At 44.2% G+C, this 21493-nt stretch overlaps 1 protein-coding gene across 1 annotated transcript; it reads left to right on the top strand.

The window, feature by feature from the left end:
- The first annotated feature begins 3171 nt into the window (after positions 1-3171).
- On the top strand, positions 3172-14863 carry LOC144333657 (uncharacterized). The gene is made up of 4 exons (XM_077958779.1): positions 3172-3324; positions 4837-4902; positions 6974-7024; positions 14822-14863. Exons 1-4 carry the CDS (start codon positions 3172-3174, stop codon positions 14861-14863), a joined length of 312 nt encoding a protein of 103 aa, XP_077814905.1.
- The last annotated feature ends 6630 nt before the right edge of the window (positions 14864-21493 follow it).

Genomic DNA, 21493 nt, shown 5'->3' with positions numbered 1-21493 from the left:
CTGAGACCAGAATGGCTGGGAATTATTGATTGTTGAAGCTGGATGATGGAAACATGGTTTCACTGGACTCTATTTTTGTGTATGTTTGAAAATTTCTATGATAAATGTTTTAAATCCCTGGTCCACATGCCATATTTGAAGCCAAATAGTCAAGGTGTTTTATATTCATGAGTATATTGAATAGAATTACTTTTGTAAAATATCACCTCTTTAATTCCACCCTCCCCACGTGGTCTCTTCTCACAGAATTTACCTAGCATTTGGACAACTTAACAAGAAATATAGATATATTAAAGGTGACTTTGTTAGATAACATTCAGGGCAACATTCATTTTAAAATACATATTTCTTAAGTCTAATGGATACTACAATTATATATATTATTATATTTATTAGATATCTGTTTATTAGAGAGATGACATATAACTCGGTATGAGATATATTAGACATACATATTTATGATAAAATATCTGACATATTTTGTTAAAACTTAGCTTCAATAGCATTAGAGGCTAGTCATACTGTAAGATTCTTTATGTACATGGTCTCATGTCACCCCACCATGCACTTTTGCCATTACAATGGGAATATTCTGATATTCCAGTAAGAGAACCAAGGAACAGAACAGCTAAGTGAGTAGCTTGAGGACACTCAGTAAATGACGTTGTGCCCAGTTCTCTTTGGCCCAAGCCCTCTCCATTCCGATTTGGCCAACACAGCTGTTCATTAGCCATTTAGAAGACGTCCTTAAATATAAATCTATGAATGAGATCATCCAATTCGGTCAAAGCTGAGAATAACGTCTTAGAATCAGATTTAGGAGCTGTTTGTGATGGGGAAGTGTGCTGTCTGGCTGGTCTGAGTGCTGATTTTTAAGCTGCCAGGCCTGGGTGCAGAAAGCTGTGCTGCCCGGGAGTTAATCGGAGCTCCGGGCTGCTCTGCCTGGAGTGTACTGGTATGTGGGCAAGATGGGTGGCCCACGCCTAAAGGCTCTTGGTACTCAGTGCTCCACAGAAGGTTTTCTGCAAGCCACCTAACCACAAGGGGATTCCTTCAGAGACAGCTCGACCCTAAATCAAGAGAACAGCAGGCAGCCTTGCTGCTGACCATCTATGGGCAACCTGGCTACCTTCTGGCAGTCTTAACCCTTGGACTTTGGGCCTCTGCAACTGCATTCATCACTTGTGTTTATGTGTTTGTACAACTGCTTACACTGATTACAGGGTTCATGTCCCTTCTGTTTAAACTATTTTTTTGGAGGCTGTGGCCCTGTCTCATTAATCTCGGTGTCCCTAGCACCTCACGTTAGGCCTACTAGACGATTGGCACTCAGCGAATGTTTGCTGCCTGAAGTTGGTGCATCGCACCTTCTGTGTTAGCCGTCTCCAGTCCGCCCATCTACACTGCGTGCAGCCGTGGAGATTCCAGCCCAAAAAGTGAATAACAAACTGCAGCAACTATTTTATAAAGTGGTGTAGTGGATCCGGTAAGTCAGAGAAGGGATGGATTGTGTGTGTGCGCAGGTGTGTATGTACAAGCGTGTGTGCCTGTGGGAAATGCATTACCTTGAAGTTTGGAAGGCCTGGGTCCTGCTCTGTGGTCCTTGGCTAATCATTTAAGCTATTCTGGGCCTCAATCTCCCTATGTGCAGTTGTTTGTGGTGGAGTGATTAAGAGCTAAGGCTCTAGGCCTAGAAAGAGAAGTCCAGGTTGGAATCCTGCTGACACTACTTGGCCCTTGGGCAAGTTACTAAGCCTCCCTCTGCCTCGGTTTCCTCATCTGTGAAAAGTGAAGAACAGTCTGTCTCCCAGCAGGTTCTTGTGAGGATTAGAGAAGATAAAAAATACAAAGAGCTAAGCCTGATGTCTGGCACAGAGTAAGGATTTCCCAGTGTTAGGCTTCTCACTACTCTAACCTCAGGACATTCTGTGGCACCTGAACAAGATAATATAGGTGTACACGATGGGTGTTTTTGAGACAGGGTCTCGCTCTGTTGCCCAGGCTGGGGCGTACTGGTGCAAACACAGCTCACTGCAGCTGACCTTCCTGGCTCAAGCAATCCTCCCCGCTCAGCCTCCCTAATAGCTGGAACTACAGGCCCGCACCACCATGCCTGGCTAACTTTTAAAAATCTTTTTGTAGAGATGGGGTTTTACTACATTGCCCAGGTTGGTCTCAAACTCCTGGGCTCAAGTGATCCTCCTGACTCAGCCTCCCAAAATGCTGGAATTGCAGGCTTTAGTCGCTGCGCCCTGCTAGGTGTGAACAATTTTTAAAAGGAGTACTACTGAAGGAAAAGGTATCAATATATGTGTAAAGAATCTTACTCCTGGCCTCCATTTTTGTGTGATCCTACAGTGTTAGAGAGAGTACACATATTTTCCATCCTAAAAGAGTAAAGCCGTCAATGTGACTTGTCCATCTAGTAATGAGTAATAGAGTATTCCAGTGATTTAAGGAAACAAACAAATTCTTGGTCATATTTTTACCTCCATCCCCTTTTAAACAATGTCTTCTATGTGGTACTGACTTAAGTCTCTTTCCCCTAGGAGTCCTCAATCCTTTCGTTTTCCCTCCGTCAGCATCCAGAGAATTCCCACTTGAGTCTCAGGGAACAATCAAGTCAGTTAGGGAATGTAGACATGTAAAACAACAATTTAGGAGGCGAAAGGGAATATCAAGTTAGCGAAACTGCAAGGGAAACTGGGGGCAGCAGAGCGACCTGCGAACGTCTGGGGGAGGGACCCGGACACCCCGCCCTCCTCCCTGCAGAGCTCTGCTGGCCCTGTGGGATCCATGGAGACCCTGGCTCCGGTTTCACAGGAAGGGAAGGTGTGTGTCACAGCCCCTAATGGATCAGCTACCAGTCATGACACAAGTCCTCCTCTTACTTTTCTCCTCAAAGAGACCCACGCTTAGACAATAGCGTGGCTTTCGAGGTGGGAAGGACCTCATGAAGGAGAAAGAAAAGAGTGACTACAGATCTTACATGTAGGATCTGGCGGAGCTCAGCTTAAAGCCGTTGCCACCCAGCCTTGGGCATTTTCTCCACATTTTGCAGGCGTCCTACAACTGAAAACTGGGTCGCAGGCATTTGAATTGGCCCAGAGGACCCCTGCACCGCCTAAGCCCTCCTGGCTTTGTCATGGTTTTCAGAATTAGAGGGGAAGCATGCATAAGAAAGCAGAGGGCATGGGCAGGGAGCTAGGGCTGCCTCCTTCCCAAACACTGACCGCTCCTGTGCGAGACTTGAGAATTCTGAGCGCTCATGGACATATTAGCATACTACAAATATCTAAAGGGGCTTTGAATATCACTGAGAAGGTCTGTACATTGATTTTCTATATCTTTCATAGCAAATTAGAAGCAAAGGGAAAAAGCTTTGGCCACTCCAAAGACCAACTCCAATACCGTCTCTGAGGGCCTTGGAAAATAAATTTAACCCGTCCAGCCCCTCACTCATTATTTTCACTGTCATAATGGGAATAATGGCAGGGTGTTTTGTGATTCATATAGACAAATGTATGCTAATTGTTCTAAACCTTTAAATATTATATTAACAAATAACAGATTCCTTATAGCTAAAGGTCTAATATAATTTGAATTACCCTGTTCTCCTTGTAGAAGTGTTGCTTATTAACTTCAGTACATTAAGAAAATATCAACAAGTTTACAGAAAAAATGAAATTCACAGGTAATTCTGCAATCCAGAGTTAACCATTGTAAATACATTGTTTATCCCCCTTATAGTATTTAAGTGAATTTGAAGTTAGATAGTACTAGTTATTTTTCATTATTTTATTTTATTTTTAATTTAACATTTATTTAAAGTTCAGGGATACTTGTGCAAGTTTGTATGTAGGTAAACTTGTGTCATGGAGGTTTGTACAGATTATCTTATTACCCAGGTATTAAGCCTAGTACCCTTTAGTTATTCTTCCTGATCCTCTCCTTCCTCCCACCCTCTACCCTTTTTATTATTTTAAATTCGTGGCATTCACAGTTGCTTTAGAACTTTCCATGTGCCAGGCACTGTTCTAAGTACTTTTCATAGAGTAAGTCATGTCATACTCACTGCAGCCCTATGATGTGAGCACTGCTGTTACCATGGCATGAATAAACTGAGGCACAGAAACTTTAAGTAGCTCATCCAAGATTACTAAGCCAGTGGGTAAAGAGGAGAGATTCAAAACCAGGCATTCTGGAACCAGAATATGTGCTAGGAATCATTAGGCTAGTAACCATTTGGCTTCATTTCTTGGAAGAGGAGGTGGTAAGTTTCTCTTGTAAAAATGTTTTTATTAAAGGGAAATTGCAGAGTTGATAATGAGTGTCTATCAACATTTAGATGTTCTCATTGGGCAGGCATCATACTGAATATTTCACACACACCCAACATTGTGCACAAAATACGTGGTTCGGTAAATATTGATTGAGCTGCATTCAAGTTAAATTACACCTCTCACCCAGGAAAGACCCACAGCACACTAAGAGGTCTTCCTCAGGTACAACCAATTCTCCTTTCTGCAGGCCCAGTTTATGCCTTTTGTGCTCTATTTTGCCTTCTCTGATAGTTTTATCTGCCATTAACTCTTTCTCCTCTGAATTCTTAGCATATACCACCACAGACACTGCTTCACTCGCAATTTAAAATTTACTTTTTATTTTATTTAAGTGCATGCACATAGTTTAAAAAGGAAGTAATCTAAACTTTCATAGCAGCATCCCTCAGGGACCCATTTGTCACTGTAATATTCTGCACAGTCTGTGAAAGCAGCCTCCCCTCCAGAATCATGAGTCAAACTTGGTCATGTCCCTTCATCTCCTTTCATCTAGAACGGTTCTTCTCAGGCCACTGATTTGTGGAAGACAGCAGGCCAGCAGTCCCATAGAATGTTCCAGGTCAGTGTTGCTTACCTTGTTCCTTTGTCCCCCGTATATCCTACAAACTGTAACACCTATAAACTGAAATTGACTTAACTAAAAGCTTGACTAGATTCAAGTTCACCATCTTAGGAAAAAATAAACTATACGTTATAATTTTATTCTTTTGTAAATGACTTTTTTAAGTCTCTTTACATTAATAATTATATAAAATGTCCCTTATAAAATTGCTTGTGGTCTCAAAATGCCATCATAATTATCCTTTTTATAATCTATGCTGTGTAGGAGATGTGAATATTGTCCTCAGCATTATTTATTAAATCAATGAATGGATGATGGATGGACAGAGAATAATGAGATGATTGATTTTTTTTAGGGAAAATGGTGTAATTGGTGCATCTAAGCACTCTTTCCTCCCAATATTAGACTATAACCAGCAGTACAATTTGCTTTCAGCTCATTTGAAATGGCACTTAAGAGAATTAGTGATTTGGAAGGTGTCTGCAGAATCTATTAACCTATCCCTGGGCCATGTTATAGACTAAAACTTACCAACTGTTGAAAACTTACCCTGTTTTTGGACATTTACAAATAAGCTTTCACATGCCCTTTGGAGAGTCACGTCCTATTGTGAGAACCCCCATTATCTGAGCAGCCCATGGGGAGCACAGGCTTCGGCTTCTAAGCTTGGTGCTCTGGGAGGTCCCAGGAAGAGAAGAACTGAGCCACGGTCCCAGGAAGAGAAGAACTGATTGTGGCCAGGCTCCATGTGTGCCTGCTCTGCTCTCCTCATCTCCCATGGATCCATGTTCCTAATCCTCACAGCTCTAGTCGTGTTCTCCACTTTCTGCAGATGGGATTGAAACCCAGGTCTTCTGGGTCCAGCGTTCTTGCTCTTAATCATCCAGGCCTAAGAACATGGGCTGGAAGTCATTCACTGCTGCCTCCAGAGGTTGAGTTGTTTCAGCGTGCTACGATTTACTAAGTCTTCAGGAATTAGTTGATCCAACTGTAATCTTCTGAGCACATGAGCTTTCTTTTCTTGAAGACTCATTACACTTTCCTTCAACTTGTTCTCTGCAGGCTGAGTGACTGCCTGTCCTGGAGGCCTCCTCAGAAGCCTCATACCTGGCTCTCCGATGGAGCCCACGGCTCTTCTGTTCTTCCTCCCTGTGGTTCCTGGGCCTGGAGTGCGGGCTGGACAGGGCAAGGCCTGAATTGTGTTCATTAAGCAAGAAGATAAACTCACGGTTACCACAGGGATGTTCTGTTTGTGCCCCTGCTAGGGGTTTGCTTGGCTTTCGAAACCTTTCATGTGCCCCGAATGCTACAAACCCTTGTAATAAATGCAAAGTGTATATAGTTTCTGCTACTTATGAGAGGCATCGAGGGAGTTAAGCACGGTGGCTTTTGTGTCTGCAGATTTGAGCTGAAATTCCAGTTCTGCAGCATAGGGCTTAACAGGTTCACTCCCCTTCCCCATCCTCTCATCCCCTAGGGCTCTCTCTTCCTTCCACCTGGATAGATGCCCTTCTCATCTTCACACAGCAGAACACTGCTTGTTCTGAAAGCTTGCTCTGCTGATTCTTTTTCCATGAGTCAGAAAGCCCACTTCGCTTATAGGACGAGAACATGGATTTAAAATCAGACAACTCTGGGTTCACCCCGTCCTTTTCCTAGCTAGACAATGGTTGGAGCTTCTCAGTTTCCTTGGGAAAAATGGGATAATGATATTCCTACCTTTTAAGGCTATTGCAGACATTAGGAAAATAGAAACAGAAAGTTATTTGTAGAGATTTGATGAGTAGCAAGTGCTCAGTAATAATGAGGTAATTCTTGACTGTGTCTGAGTGAGTCTGTGAGTGCATATGAGTGTGTGAGAGAGAATGTGTGTACATGAGTGTCATGCATGCTCACACATGTGTCTGGTGAAGGGCAGATATTCATATAGCTGCTCAGGTTGGTGGAAATAATTTCTTTTTAGTCTTATTCTATCGTTCCTCCCAGGACTGAGTATCTGGCCTGTCTCACTTTTGATGTGTAATATTGCTGGCGGTTAAGAGTGCCTTCTCTCTCCCCCACTCTACAGATATTCAGAAGTAACTGTGAAGTAATTGTGGATGGGATCCATGTCTATTTGGTATGTTTCTCTCCTGAGCATCTGTTGCCAGTGTAATTTCATGACAATCATCAATATGTATTGAATAAAACAATGGGTATGTGAGTGGCTGCAGTATCCCCAAGTCATTTTGAACTGTGATTTTTACATGCCAAGGCCATCGTTTGAAAATATTTATGTGTTACTTACCTAAGTCAGCACAATGCAGGGCAGTGAATGCTCAAAGAAACTGGAAATTCGGGTCCTGCCCTCTAGCTCACCTCTTAAGGGGCTGGCCCACCCAAACTCTGTTATCACTGGAAAGATTAATCAGTCAGGATGCAGCTCCCTTAGGAAAGCTGATGGAAGAGAGAGCCTTGTGAACCCAACACCACCTAACAAACAGAATCTGCTGTTGATTTGACAGTGCTCCATTGATGATCTTTCCTAAGGACCATCCTCTAGTCTGTTACAGATGAACTGAGTGGTAACAGCTCCCAGTTGTGTGGGGCCAGATCACACCCCAAGGGCTAAGCAGAAGGTTTCAAAGTTTTCTTTCACTTCTGCCCAATGGCCTGTCCATCAGTATCAGGACTTTAAATTCATCAGTCCTAATGAAAATCACATTTTTTTAAAATAACACAGAATGAGTTTCCTAGAAAATTAAACTGAATTAGTGCCGGGTTTTTGTATTTTGTCCTTGTTTACTGAGCATAGCATTAAATATACAAGCTGATCTTTCAAGCTAATTTTCTTCTTTATCCACAGAAACAGAAAGTAGATTAGCAGTTGCCAGGGACAGAGACAGGGAGGGACTGCTAATGGGTTCAGGGCTTCTTTTGGGGAATTAAAATGTTCTAAAGTGTTCTAAAACTGTTCTTGTGCACTATATTTACTGAAATATACTGAGAATCACTGACTTGTATACTTTAAAAGGGTGAATGTTATGGTCTGAATGATATAGCAATATCATTTTAATTTAAAAATAACAATTATGGAACCATGTTTCCATTTCCTGGTTCCCTGTTTCCTCCTCTCCTAGGAGGTGTAAGTCCGAGGAAGGATGCACATTGGATGTGAAAGCCACAGCCGTGGTGACCAGGGACCAGGGGTAATAATTTCTTTTTACTTTCTTTTCTTTTTTTTGAGATGGAGTTTCGCTCTTGTTGCCCAGGCTGGAGTGCAATGGCATAATCTCGGCTCACCGCAACCTCCACCTCCTGGGTTCAAGCAATTCCTCTGCCTCTGCCTCAGCCTCCCAAGTAGCTGGGATTACAGGCATGCACCACCTCGCCTGGTGAATTTTGTAATTTTTTTTCTTTTTTTTTAAGTAGAGATGATATTTCTCCATATTGGTCACGCTGGTCTCGAACTCCCAACCTCAGGTAATCCATCAACCTAGGCCTCCCAAAGTGCTGGAATTACAAGCATGAGCCACTGTCCCCAGCCAGGAGTGATTACTTCTAACTAACAATTCCACATGCATGGCAACAGCAGGAAGTGCCCATTTGTGAAATCTCCCTGGGCCAGATAAAGAAAGCATCTGCTTATGTTGTGTTGTGTCTGTCTCCATTAGAAGATGTAGCCATAGGACAAAGTACAGGATGTTTGTCGTTTCAATCTCAAGCACACCTTGAAACTTGAGATGAAAGGTTGTTGAAAACAGACAACTTACTCATTAAAGCCAGGAAAAGCCTTTTTCTCCCAGAGTCAAATGCTCTGTCTTGGATAGTTGGCCTAAAATTACTTAGTGACACTGGCTACTTTTGTTTAAATGCTAAAAAATGTTTACTGAAGATTCGCTTGAAGGGTCAAAGGATTAGCAAGCCAAATATCGTTAGAAAAATACCTACTCTGTGCTCTTGGATGCAGGGTGCTTCCTGAAAAGTCCCAGAAAGGAAAATTCTATTCTCAGAGGCCAGTAAAGTTTAGGAGAAATCAGGTGAGTCGCTGAGGCTTCTCTGCCTCATTTCTATGAAAGAAGCAGTCATGGTCCTGAAATAATGCACCCTGTTTCCTTGGTAAACTTTGGCAGAATGAGCGTAAAGGTAGATCCAGCATCCTCTTGGGTCTGTTTATGGGAAAAATCTTGTTTTCCTGGCTTCCTCCAGTGCCCATGTCTAGCTCAGTACTGTGGGAAATGGGAGAAAAGCCAAGGATGAGGACCCCTCCCTGAAGGCGTTTACAATCCCATAAGGGAGATAACATTGAGTTGAAGATCAGAAGAACTGAAAACAATAGGTGGATTTAACAATTTTTTTTTTTTTTTTTTTTTTGAGACGGAGTCTCGCTCTGTCTCCCAGGCTGGAGTGCAGTGGCCGGATCTCAGCTCACTGCAAGCTCCGCCTCCTGGGTCCACGCCATTCTCCTGCCTCAGCCTCCGGAGTAGCTGGGACTACAGGCGCCCGCCACCTCGCCCGGCTAGTTTTTTTTGTATTTTTTAGTAGAGACGGGGTTTCACCGTGTTAGCCAGGATGGTCTCGATCTCCTGACCTCATGATCCACCCGTCTCGGCCTCCCAAAGTGCTGGGATTACAGGCTTGAGCCACCGCGCCCAGCCAACAATTATTTTTTCTTTTGCATGCCTACCTGTAGCCCCTGTGTAGGGAACACGTGTCTTGGCTGTACCAGCCCTCAGAGAGTGCATGGAGAAGTGGGGCAGGAATCACAAAATGAAACAACTCCATGTTCTGTGAGCCTGGAAGTAGCAGATTAAACATGACAATCTGAGTCACGAGGAGGGAGGACGTGGGGATGCCCGGGTAGGATGAGTGATAGTGCCTGAAATAATAAAAGGTAAACTGACTTCAAACTATACTACTAGGCTACAGTAACCCAAAGAGCATGATACTTGTAACAAAACAGATATGTAGACCAATGGAACAGAACAGATGCCTCAGAAATAATGCCACACATCTACAACCATCTAATGTTGGACAAACCTGACCAAAACGAACAATGCAGAAAGGATTCCCTATTTAATAAATGATGTTGGGAAAGCTGGCTAGCCATATGCAGAAAATGGAAACTGGACCCCTTCCTTACACCTTATACAAAAATTAACTCAAGATGGATTAAAGAGTTAAACATAAGACCTAAAACCATAAAAACACTAGAAGAAAACCTAGGCAATACCATTCAGGATCTAGTCATGGGCAAAGTCTTCATGACTAAAGTACTGAAAGCAATTGCAACAAAAGCCAAAATTGACAAATGGGATCTAATTAAACTAAAGAGCTTCTGCAGAGCAAAAGAAACTATCATCAGTGTGAACAGGCAACCTACAGAATGGGAGAAAAGTTTTGCAGTCTTTCCATCTAACAAAGGGCTATTATCCAGAATCTACAAGGAACTTAGACAAATTCACAAGAAAAAAAACAAACAACCCCATCAAAAAGTGGACAAAGGATATGAACAGACACTTCTCAAAAGAAGACATTTATGTGACCAACAAACATGAAAAAAAGCTAATCATCACTGGTCATTAGAGAAATGCAAATCAAAACCACAATGAGATACCATATTTAACCTTGTTAGAATGGCAATCATTAAAAAATCAGGAAACAACAATTGCTGGAGAGGATGTGGAGAAATAGGAACGCTTTTACACTGTTGGTGGGAGTGTAAATTAGTTCAACCATTGTGGAAGACAGTGCGGCGATTCCTCAAGGATCTAGAACCAGAAATACCATTTGACCCAGCCATCCCATTACTGGGTATATACCCAAAGGATTATAAATCATTCTACTATGAAGATACATGCACACATATGTTTATTGTACTACTATTCACAATAGCAAAGACTTGGAACCAACCCAAATGCCCATCAATGATAGACTGGATAAAGAAAATGTGGCACATATATATTGTGGAATACTATGCAGCCACAAAAAAGGATGACTTCGTGTCCTTTGCAAGGGCATGGATGAAGTTGGAAACATAATTCTCAGCAAACTAACACAGGAACAGAAAACCAAACACCACATGATCTCACTTATAAGTGGGAGTTGAACAATGAGAACACATGGACACATGGAGGGGAACATCACACACTGGGGTCTGTTAGGGGGTGGGGGGCTAGGGGAGGGATAGCATTAGGAGAAATGCCTAATGTAGATGATGGGTTGATGGGTGCAACAAACCACCATGACACATGTATACCTATGTAACAAACCTGTACGTTCTGCACATGTATCCCAGAACTTAAAATGTAGTTAAAAAAAAAGAATAAAAGGTAGAATTTATGGGCTGCAATATGTCCCCCTTAAAAGAGTAATAAATTCTTACTCTCAGTAAATGTGGCCTTATCTGAAAACAGGGGCTTTGAAGTGATCAAGTTAAGATGAAGTCGTTAAGATTTAGCCCCTAAACCAATATGACTGGTGTCTTTACGGAAAGAGGAAATCTGGACACAGACACAGGGAGGACGCCATGTGAAGGTGACAGCAGAGACCAGGGTGGTCCTTCCACACATCGAAGACCACCAAAGGTTGCCAGCAAACCACCAGAAGGCGGAAGAGAGGCTGGAAACAGAGTCCCCCTCACAGCCTCAGAAGGAATCAACACTGCCAACACCTCTGTCTCGGACTTCCAGCCTCCAGAACTGCTAGACAACACGTTTCTGTTGTTTAAGCCCCTAGTCTATGTGACTGTGATGTGGAATCCTAGCAAACCGATACAGGGAGTCTTGGATTCTGTCCAGGGAAGACATCCAGCAGGATGGGAGGGAAGGGCCTTCTCCACTTACAGAGGGGCTTCCTTGACCCCTGTGCAGGTGCATGAGAGGTCAGACAGGCTTTGTGAACGTCGCTGGCTCAGCAGCGCTCAGACAAGGGAGAGCAGCAGCTAAGTCCGGAAAGGTGGCCAGAAGTGACAGCACATTCTGCGTCGGATGAGTCTAGGAGGCAATGGGGGGCCTGCCTGGGTTTGTAAGCAGGGACTAGAGAAGATGAAAGGGAAAGCCGGATATCTCATCCGGCAAGGATGGAGAACCCTCTTCAAGCTCTTAGAGCAGCCACGAATGTGGAGGGCAGGTGCAGGGACTTGTAATGTTCAAGAATGTGGCGGGCAGGTGTAGGGCAGGTCGTGAGTGCTGTAAGCCCAGAAAACAAGCCCTTCCACATCAATGCTGCTTGTGTAATAATCCAAGTGGCTTTATCTGGATCTTCCCACTCCCAGCTTGAGGCACCTGGCCTGCCCTTGGGTCCGCACAGTGCCCTGCCATTGGCTTGGGGACCCAGCTGGGTCTGTTCTTTCTGCCAGCCATGGGGGTGTTGGGTGGGAGAAGGACCCTGCTGCCACTTGACCCTTACAAAGTCCAGTGTGGCCTGGTGTCTTCTGCGGGTCCCAGGCTGTGGGACTCACTGTTCCCTGTTAGCCAGGGTCTGGCTGGAGGTGATCCAGCCCAGGTTTCACTGGGGATCTGTGGCACCTGCCTTGGAAGTGTGCTTTGTCCTGATGGCCTGCACCCCCAGCAGTCCTGGGTGGCTCCATCACTGTGCTGCTAGCGTGGTTTTTCCTCAGGAAGGACACCGGGATGCATGTTGATGCAGTGGCATTTATCAGACTCTGCAATAGTCCTTACTTGGATGTTCATTTCATTGCAGTCACTTGGCCCAGTTGTAAATACACCCCCGATTACTGCCAACACTAGCTTGTAGGTGAACGAGAAAGGGCAGATGAGGAAACTGAGCACTTAGTACCCACAGGGGACATTCACCAAGCTCCTCAGTGCTCCCACCAAGTGACTGGGAAAGGAAGCCCCTGGGAGCCCATTGGACTGAAAACCTAGAGGCACTTGTCTTACGGCAGTGGATTCTTCTCCTCCTTTCTGTTTAGTGTCAGATTTTTTTTTAACCCTTTTTGTTTGTTTGTTTGTTTTGTTTGTTTTTCCATGTCTTCTCTACTGGCAATTGAGGAGTGCCATAAAACAAGAGACTCTCCGTTCAGTGAAAGTCCTGGAGTATTTCGTAACTGGGGTGGATAGTTTAGATATTGATGCCGGGAAAAGAGAGGCGGTTGTCCTCGGAAGTTGGAACAGCTGAAATATTATTATCAGGTCAATGTGCTCCCTTCCTGGATATGGCGATAGTCAGAGCAGACCCTCCACTTTCTTCATGAAAATCCAGGCCTGTGCCTCAAATACCTCCTGAGGCTTACTGGAGAGAGAGGAATTAAAGTAAGTCGGAGTTCTCCAAAGGCTTCCCTGCGACAACCAGAGGACTCATTTTCTTCGTAGATTTTAGGGCAAAATGTAGACTGCTTAGTATGGATCCTTTGAATTTCTGGCATGGTCACATGTGCGTGTGCGTGTGCGTGCGTGTGTGTGTGTGTGTGTGTTTAACAAGGCTACTTAAAAAGCTATCTCCCTTACTCTGCATGATTGCCTTGTGTCTGTGGTGAACTTCTAGGAAATGTAAATTTGCTTTTCTTTTTTTTTTCCTTTTGTGCATGAGAAAGTGGCAACTTTGCAAAAACAAGCCAGGCATCTGTTCACTTTTTGTAGAAACTGAGAAACAATATTGTGATTTTTTTTTAAAAGAGAGAAACTCCCAGCTCCTATAACAATTTTTGTTGAAGAAATATTCATGTTAGAATGACTAGCCATTATTACGCACTTATAAGGTATAACTGTGTGGTGCTAGACATTAAAAATATAACAGTTTTCCCTAAAAGGAACATTTATTTCCAGGAGCAGGAAAACCTAGCAGCAGGCTTTTATGGTTCCACGGCGCATGCACAGCGTACAGTAAGTGCTACAGAAACATTAGCGCATAAGTGCCCATTAGCCTCGCACAGAAGAATCCAGGGCCCATTACTCAGACTTCTAAAGGCTCAATATTGGATCACTGTTATCAAACTAAGATTAGCTAAAAATTTACCTGGTACTGGCCGGGCGCGGTGGCTCACACCTGTCATCACAGCACTTTGGGAGGCGGAGGCGGGCGGATCACGAGGTCAGGAGATCGATACCATAAAAATACAAAAAAAAAAACTAGCCGGGCGTGGTGGCGGCGCCTGTGGTCCCAGCTACTCAGGAGGTTGAGGCAGGAGAATGGCGTAAACCCGGGAGGCGGAGCTTGCAGTGAGCCAAGATCGCGCCACTCACTCCAGCCTGGGCAACAGAGCGAGACTCCATCTCAAAAATAAAATAAAATAAAATAAAATAAAATAAATTTGCCTGGTACTTCCTTAGAGATGACCTCATCAGTTTAATACAAAGTTGGTAGAAGGGGTATTTTGTTATCCCGATTGCCAATTTTGACTTTTACAGGAAATGCAGACTTTGAAATGTTGTCTTAAATATGGGCATGCCTTTTTTTTTTTTTTTTTTTTTGCCTTCTTTAGATACTTTGGGGGTTTTAAGATTGACTCAAGCTAATGACCCACTTCTACTCACAGCATTCACTTGCATTACACAATTAGGCAACATTCACCAAACATTCATCAAACAATACGGAATCTGGACAAGAGGGGAGAGCAACGTCTGGATAAAATTATCAGCTGGATTTAGGGATGAGAACCCGGCTCATTGCTTTCTCAGTTTTACATTATAAAACCAGGCAGGCCCCTAAAGTGATAATCGTAAGCACGGGCTTAATATTGAAGAGGCCACGGTACTTCAGAATTTGCTTGAGGATCCATTTATAAATAAATCACACCCCAAGAGTCCTTTCTCATGGTGCTTTGCAACCATAATTAGGCAAGCTGTTTCTGCAGTGGCCTCTAGTAATTCACTTGTAAAGAAATTTTTCTCAAATTTTTATACTTATTGAATTATGTGCATTTTATTTCAAAATAAATATATTCATTCATTCATTGTTTTCATCAATCTTTCAGTCTGCAAATGTCCACAAAAGACTTGCAAGCAGCATGAAGTAGAAGATAGATGGACACAGAAACTAATTAATTTCACCACAGTGTGGATAAAGCCGCAACCGAGGTGGATGCAAAGCAGCTGGGAGAGATTCAATCAGCCTGGGAGGGCAGGAGCAACCCAGGAAGGCTTCCAGGGAAGGCCATGATTAAACCGAGTATTAAAGGTTGAGAATGAATGTGTTCAGGTCATCGCTGAAGAAAGAAGGAGAGCTATTCATAATCGGCAAGCGTATTTGGAGAAATCAATAGTCTGAGATAAAAGAGACAGCACGCTGTTGCAGAAGAATCGTGATCGATGCCGTCAAACAAATGTACGTTCTGCAGCAAGGTGCTGCTCGGTCTGGCCGAGTGAGTCTGCTCTTCTTATCTGTCAAACAGGGAATAACATCCCCAAATCACAGGGCGTGGCAGAGGAGGAAATGGAAGTGAGTATAGAAGGGCCTGTTTAGTGCCACATGCAATTATCAAAGCGTAGCAACTGACTTTCTGTGGGATGTGCCATATAAATCCATAGTCTTGCTTTTCTTGTCTTTCCATTCATTTCTCCAATCTTCCTAATACTTCCTGAACTTTGAAAATAAAAAGTTAACGTCTAAACCTCACCTGTTACACTGACTATGCACTTGGATGCCTTTGGGGATGAAAAAAAATGAGTAGGGGTGGGAAGGTAAATATTACAACCACATTAGAGGGAATGGCCATTTGCAGTGGTGAGGCTCCACCTTTCCCTTAAAACATGCAGCTTTCACGCTCCTTGAAGGCAGAATGCTGAATGTTAGTGCTAGCTACCTTTCAAATATGCATTACTATCACATTTTAAAACATTTTTGACACTGAGGTGTTCTTGAGTAATATTCCAACATAATTTAGTATTCAATATTTAAGGACAAATATTAAGAATTTGTGTTAAATTTTTAAAAACTCAGAAAATCTGTGTTTAAGAGCATGTTACATCAGAGTAAAGGATCAATTATGAGTGTTCAGAGCCTGATACATCACATGGAATTGTTTACAAATTTATTAGTTTTTAAAATCTTTTTTATGAGAAACTCTCACTCTGTTGCCCAGGGTGGAGTGCAGTGGTGTGATCTTGGCTCACTGCAACCTCTGCCTCCTGGATTCAAGTGATTCTCATGCCTCAGCCTCCTGAGTAGCTGGGATTACAGATGTGCACCACCACACCCAGCTAATTTTTGTATTTTTTAGTGGAGACAGGGATTCACCATGTTGGCCACGCTGGTCTTGAACTCCTGGCCTCTAGTGACCCACCTGCCTCATCGTCCCAAAGTGCTGGGATTACATGTGTGAGCCACCATGCCCATCCCTGTGGTTCACAAATGTAAATATGAAGAATGTTTTTGGCTGTATTCTTTTAAATGCATATCTCTTAGTCTATAGTATATTCTCCCATGGAAGTTCTCTCTAAGTCTCATGCCCTCAGAGTGTGGCTCAGAGGCCTTGGCAGTTGAAAATCTTTCTGCTGATACAAGCGTCCAACCCTTATTTTGGAGTATGGCTTCTCAAGCAACTGTACCTTTCCTCTCCCAGAAGCACATGCTAGAGCATAATACGGGGGCTGGTACAAATCGGCGTTTGCAAACTGAGACTTTCAGAGTCTCCACGTGCCAGAGAATCCTCTCTAGGTCTCAGCACCAACGGGTGGTGGCTGCTACTGGTGACCTTGTCGCTTAGTTATCTTCAACAGTGGCCCAGGTGCTTCTCCTTTAGGTTAAGTGTTGAGTTGTGACTTTGTATTCTTGCCTCCCCACTTCTCTCCCACTCCTGTCACCTCAATGCCTAGATGTGATAAATATGTGTTAGGTCGATTAATTAATGCAAAACGAATGAATGCCGAAGACTTGCAATGTACAGTACATAAAGAGAGTTACCCAGTTGGTGTCTTAGCAGCTGAGGTGATTCAGGGACAGGACTTTTCAATATGTATTATTAAGGGGCTTCCAACATCTCCCTGATGTTTCCTTACAAGACTTGCGAGGTAGTTTAGCCAGTTTCAAAACCTCATGCTACAATTTCTCAAGCATGTAAATGCATTTCTATTCATTAGAAATAAGGGTAGGAGATTGGATCAAGTAGCAAGTTTGAACACATGATTTTATGGTACTATGGAGAGTTTGACTTTTCTTAAATCATCATCTATTATCAAAAGGAAGTGTTTGCAGAATTCCAGATCCCGGGAGCAGGACTCTATCTCCAGTGCAGACTGGTGGCTGGTCCTCACCGGTGCTGGACATCTCCCAAGAGTCCCTGGATGGCTCTCACTTCTGTGTCCATGGTAACCTTGCGAAAACATCCCTAATTCTGTCCACCTTTAGAGCTGGCCACCTGTCTCCCCATTGTCAACAGATCTTTTTGGCTATGTCACAGTACTTGGAAAGCATAAGGTGCAATTTCTATCCACCTATTTTCCCAAAGATGGAAAACTTATTTTCCCTTAGGGCTTCCTTTGCTCTTGCAGTAGAAACAGCGTCTGTCCTCCCGGCTGGGGCTAATTCTTCTATCTGGGTCCAAGCTCCACCCTTCCTGACACCTTTCTAGACTCACTTTTATCTTCTTTTTCTAAAATCTTCAACCTTTCCCTGCATACTGGTCCCTTCTTGCCATTAAGCATATATCTCAAGTGTCAGCAAACATGAAAGAAAAAAACTGAAACCTCAAAGTCCCCAGAACACATTCCCCTCTAGTCACCACATTCTTTCTCGTCGGCTTCCCAGACGTGTTTACACACTCTGCTCTTCCTTCCCCACCTGACATCTCACGTCTATCCCCGCCCTGAGACGCTCTTGCCAAAGTGTTGGAGCTTTCTCTGCATGTCCAAATCCAAAGGGTACTTCAAAATCCTTATTGTTCTTGGCTGCTGTGAACATTTGGCCGGGTGTTTCGACTCTTCCTTTTGACTATGGCCTGCTTATCTAGGGCCTTCTTCTCAGATCACTTTATTGCTTTTTTGTTTTCTGCTCAGTCTTTACATGGAGATCTCCTTACCATTCTGCCCCTGGCTTTTCTTCTCCCTCACAATCCCGCTTTACTCCTAGCACGTTTCCCCACAACATCCTCCCAGCCCGGACCTCTCTTCCTGGGTTCCACGTGCATGGTTCTACTTGCCTGCTCACCTTCTCCTCTCAAAGGCATCCCCAAACTCAACACAGCCCCATTTGAACACATTAGCAACTTCTCTGTCCCCTGAAAAACCTGCCTTTTCTTTATTATCCTCTGTCTCCCTAAATGGCACCACTCCTCCCCTGGTGCCCAAGGCAGGGATGAGACCTAGGTGTCATGAAGACTGCCATGGAAGCGAGCTCACCACTCCCATCTCACTCCCCCGCAGGAGGTGACTGCTGCTGGGAGCCGAGTAGCTGCCAGCAATCCCTGGTTGCTCCCAGCAATGTCCATGCCCCGTGGTATTCCTCTGATGGGCTTCTTTTTGCTCCAGGACACCCTGCAGCCTGGCCGAGACTGGCTGAGAAATGCTGCTGTTGGAAGCTCTCCAACCCAGCCTCCTCCCATCCTCTGCTTCCGCAGACAGCAGAGCCTCTGGCATGTGTGAAGGCTCTCCTCCCGGCTCCCACTCCTGCTTTCCTTTATTTCTCGACATCTTTGTGCCACCCCTCTTGTTCAGGTTGCAGGCAGATCCTCTCTCCAGACCTTTGAGACCACCTCTTGCTTTGCTACCTACATTGCCTGTGCTGTACAGTGACCTTTCAAATGCAAATCTGACCAAGCCATGCTCCAGCTTCAGACCCTTAAAAACTCCCCACGACCCTCAGTCCAGACTCCTTCATTAGATTTATAGGAGCCTTCAGGCCTTTTCTGTGTGGCTCCCATTCAGCTTCCCGGCTTTGTCTCTGTAGGTCAGGCTTGCTGCCACATGGTGAACTTGTTCTAGTTACTCAGAAGCTGAGGATAGGTATTTGCCATTCTCTTTGTCTACAGACTGGCTAGCATCTACTGCAAACTTGCCCCTCAAGTCTTATCTTACTTGTCCATTTCTCCAAAATGCTTCCATCCATGCCACACACCCTGCCTGCATTCCACTGGGCTTGGTGCTCTTGTTCGGGCTTTCTATAGAACACTGCACTTGATTTTTTGTCTCTTCACTTCTCAGGTTGAATTACATCACTCACTCAATTGTCCATCTCCTTTAACAAAATAAGGACTGAGAGGCACTGACCCGATGCTTCCCTTGCTCATCAGTGTATTTTGTGCATCTCACACAAACCTGGCTCCAAGGATATGTGTTATGTAAATGAACAAATGAGGGAAAAAATAAATGTCTGCTTAAATGGATGGAAAAGTGATTAAAGGACTCATTTCTCTGGAGAACCCACGAAGGAAGACAGATGAAGCTTTAAGGACATGGAGAAGCAACATGCTGCAAATCTATTTTTTGGTGGAGTAGATGATTCTGTGGCCAAGTATACTCGAGGCCTAAGAGTAGACAAAGAAACAAAAATGTTTCTCCTTCCCCTCCGGACCTCTAAAACACAGAACCTTTCACTCAGGGAGACTCTCATTCACTGGGCTGTCACTTGAAAGCATACATCATCACCGAGATAGCTCTAACACGCATACGTTTTTTTAATTTCTCAGGAGAGAACGATCCCAATTGCAGTTTATCTGTGGTTCATCTGGCTTCATCTCACACCACCTCTGTTGACATGGGAGGGCTACCGGCCCACATCCGGGAAGTATTATGAAACCACCGGGGTTCCTCCCCTCCCTGCTCCAGGGAAGCCTGAGAGGGACCCTGCAGATTGCATTTGGAATCCATCTGCCAGGTAATGCTTTCTAGTCTTTGCTAAGCAGTAGCTGCAAGGTGGGGAACTTTGCTAGACAGAGCTCCTCGTTTTAGGTTGGCTTGTCAGTTACAGGAAATCAAGTGAAGGTGGAGCATAAATACAGGCTTTCTTTCCCAGATCCCAACACAGCCTGGTTGCACAAGCCAAAACAAGATGAGGAATTTTTCTCCTTCCTCTCTGACAGGGCAAAACTCCCTTGGAGGTTAGACCCTTGGTATGTGCCCACACCCAAAGAAGCCCATTCTTTATGTGAATTTATGTGAATTTTCCTGCCTTCTCAAATGTGATCAATTTTGGCAAAATATTGCGTTTCACCTCTATCACTCTCCTATCATTGTCAGTATAACAGAAAGCGTTGTCTTGTTTCTCTAGCAGACTTCTCTATTTTAGTTGTCAAATAGAAATAAACATATACTCGAATGTAACGGCACATTATTCAGAATAAAACTAATAATAAATAACTTTAAGTTGTATTTGTCATGGTACCTTTCATGAAGCTCTTGATATTTTTGCTTCATTTGATGGAAGTTTATGGAGTTCCTTTTATAATATGTGCCAGGTCTCATGCTAAGGGGTTTCTCTGTGCTCATGGCCAACTTGGAATGGGGGTGTTGTTAAGTGCAGGATGCAGATGAGACAATTGGGCCTCCGTGACCTGACTCCCAGTGTAAGCCTCCTAAAACAGCCTCCCAGAATCCTCTCTCATCCCACACCATGTCTTCCACATGAGACCTGCCTAAGCAGCTCCGTGCCCTGGGTACCTGTTCAATATACTGGATCTCTTGGTCTCTTTTGCATCCTCTTCAACTGTCAGGTTATATTTTTTCTCAAAGCTTCATCTTGGCTCAGGCAGAAGCGATCAGGCTTTCTCAGGAAATCTCCCACAGTCTCCAGGAGAGAAGCTGAGGGTGGAGGCCAGAGATTTGTAAGAGGAGGGGATTGAAAGGTAACAGGCTATAGGACTGTATTGCCAGTGCATTGGGGCATTCTGATTTGTTGCTTGCAGGATTCTTGTGGCCAAGGCCTGAGTGCTTCCAGAAAGTGCAGTGTGCCCCCTACCTGCATCAGCATCACCTGGCTGCTGTTACAAATCAGATTTCTGGTACCAAGACTTCTTGGTGAAGACAGGGCGAGGCCTAGGCCTCACCTGCAGCCCAGGTGCCTGTCCAGTCCCTGCCCTGCCACCCTAGTAGTAGAGCGTGCAGGCAGGTGAGACAGGCGCGTCCTGGTTTGTGACCTGGGTTAGGATTGCCCTCTACTCCTAGTCCTCTCTTCTCATAAATCTCTGGCCTCCACTCTCAGCCTCTGTCCTAGACACCATGGGAGATTTCCTGAGACAGGATTATCACTGCTGCCAGAGCCCAAGAAGATGGATGTTTTGGGGAAAGAAGGAAAGAAAGAAAGAAAGAAAGAAAGAAAGAAAGAAAGAAAGAAAGAAAGAAAGAAAGAAAGAAAGAAAGAAAGAAAGAAAGAAAGGAAGGAAGGAAGGAAGGAAGGAAGGAAGGAAGGAAGGAAGGAAGGAAGGAAGGAAGGAAGGAAGGAAGGAAGGAAGGAAGGAAGGAAGGAAGGAAGGAAGGAAGGAAGGAAGGAAGGAAGGAAGGAAGGGAGAGAAAGAAAAGGGAAGGGAAGGGAAGGGAAGGGAGGAAGAAAACATGATGCTTGAAGAGGAAGATGCAAAAGAAACTGTGTGGGCTTGTGAGAGGCAGAGGTGCTCCTCTGAAACCTGTGAGGAAATCTGAGCTGGAGAGAAGAGAAGCCTCAGCCACGGAGGGAGAAGTTACCCCAGGGGTCTCTCATGGTGGCCCCAGGGTGAGGA

Source organism: Macaca mulatta, chromosome 13, assembly GCF_049350105.2.
Source record: "Macaca mulatta isolate MMU2019108-1 chromosome 13, T2T-MMU8v2.0, whole genome shotgun sequence".
NCBI lineage: Eukaryota > Metazoa > Chordata > Mammalia > Primates > Cercopithecidae > Macaca > Macaca mulatta.
Note: the sequence above shows the minus strand (reverse complement) of the source record. Positions and strands in the feature narration are given on the sequence as shown.

What these genes read in the sequence shown, in the direction of transcription:
- LOC144333657 (XM_077958779.1), top strand. Translation starts at nt 3,172, where the DNA reads ATGCATAAGAAAGCAGAGGGCATGGGCAGGGAGCTAGGGCTGCCTCCT. An exon ending in AGTCCCATAGAATGTTCCAG is followed by an intron (nt 4,903 to 6,973) that starts GTCAGTGTTGCT and finishes CCCACTCTACAG; the next exon opens with ATATTCAGAAGTAACTGTGA. An exon ending in ATGGGATCCATGTCTATTTG is followed by an intron (nt 7,025 to 14,821) that starts GTATGTTTCTCT and finishes TCAATCTTTCAG; the next exon opens with TCTGCAAATGTCCACAAAAG.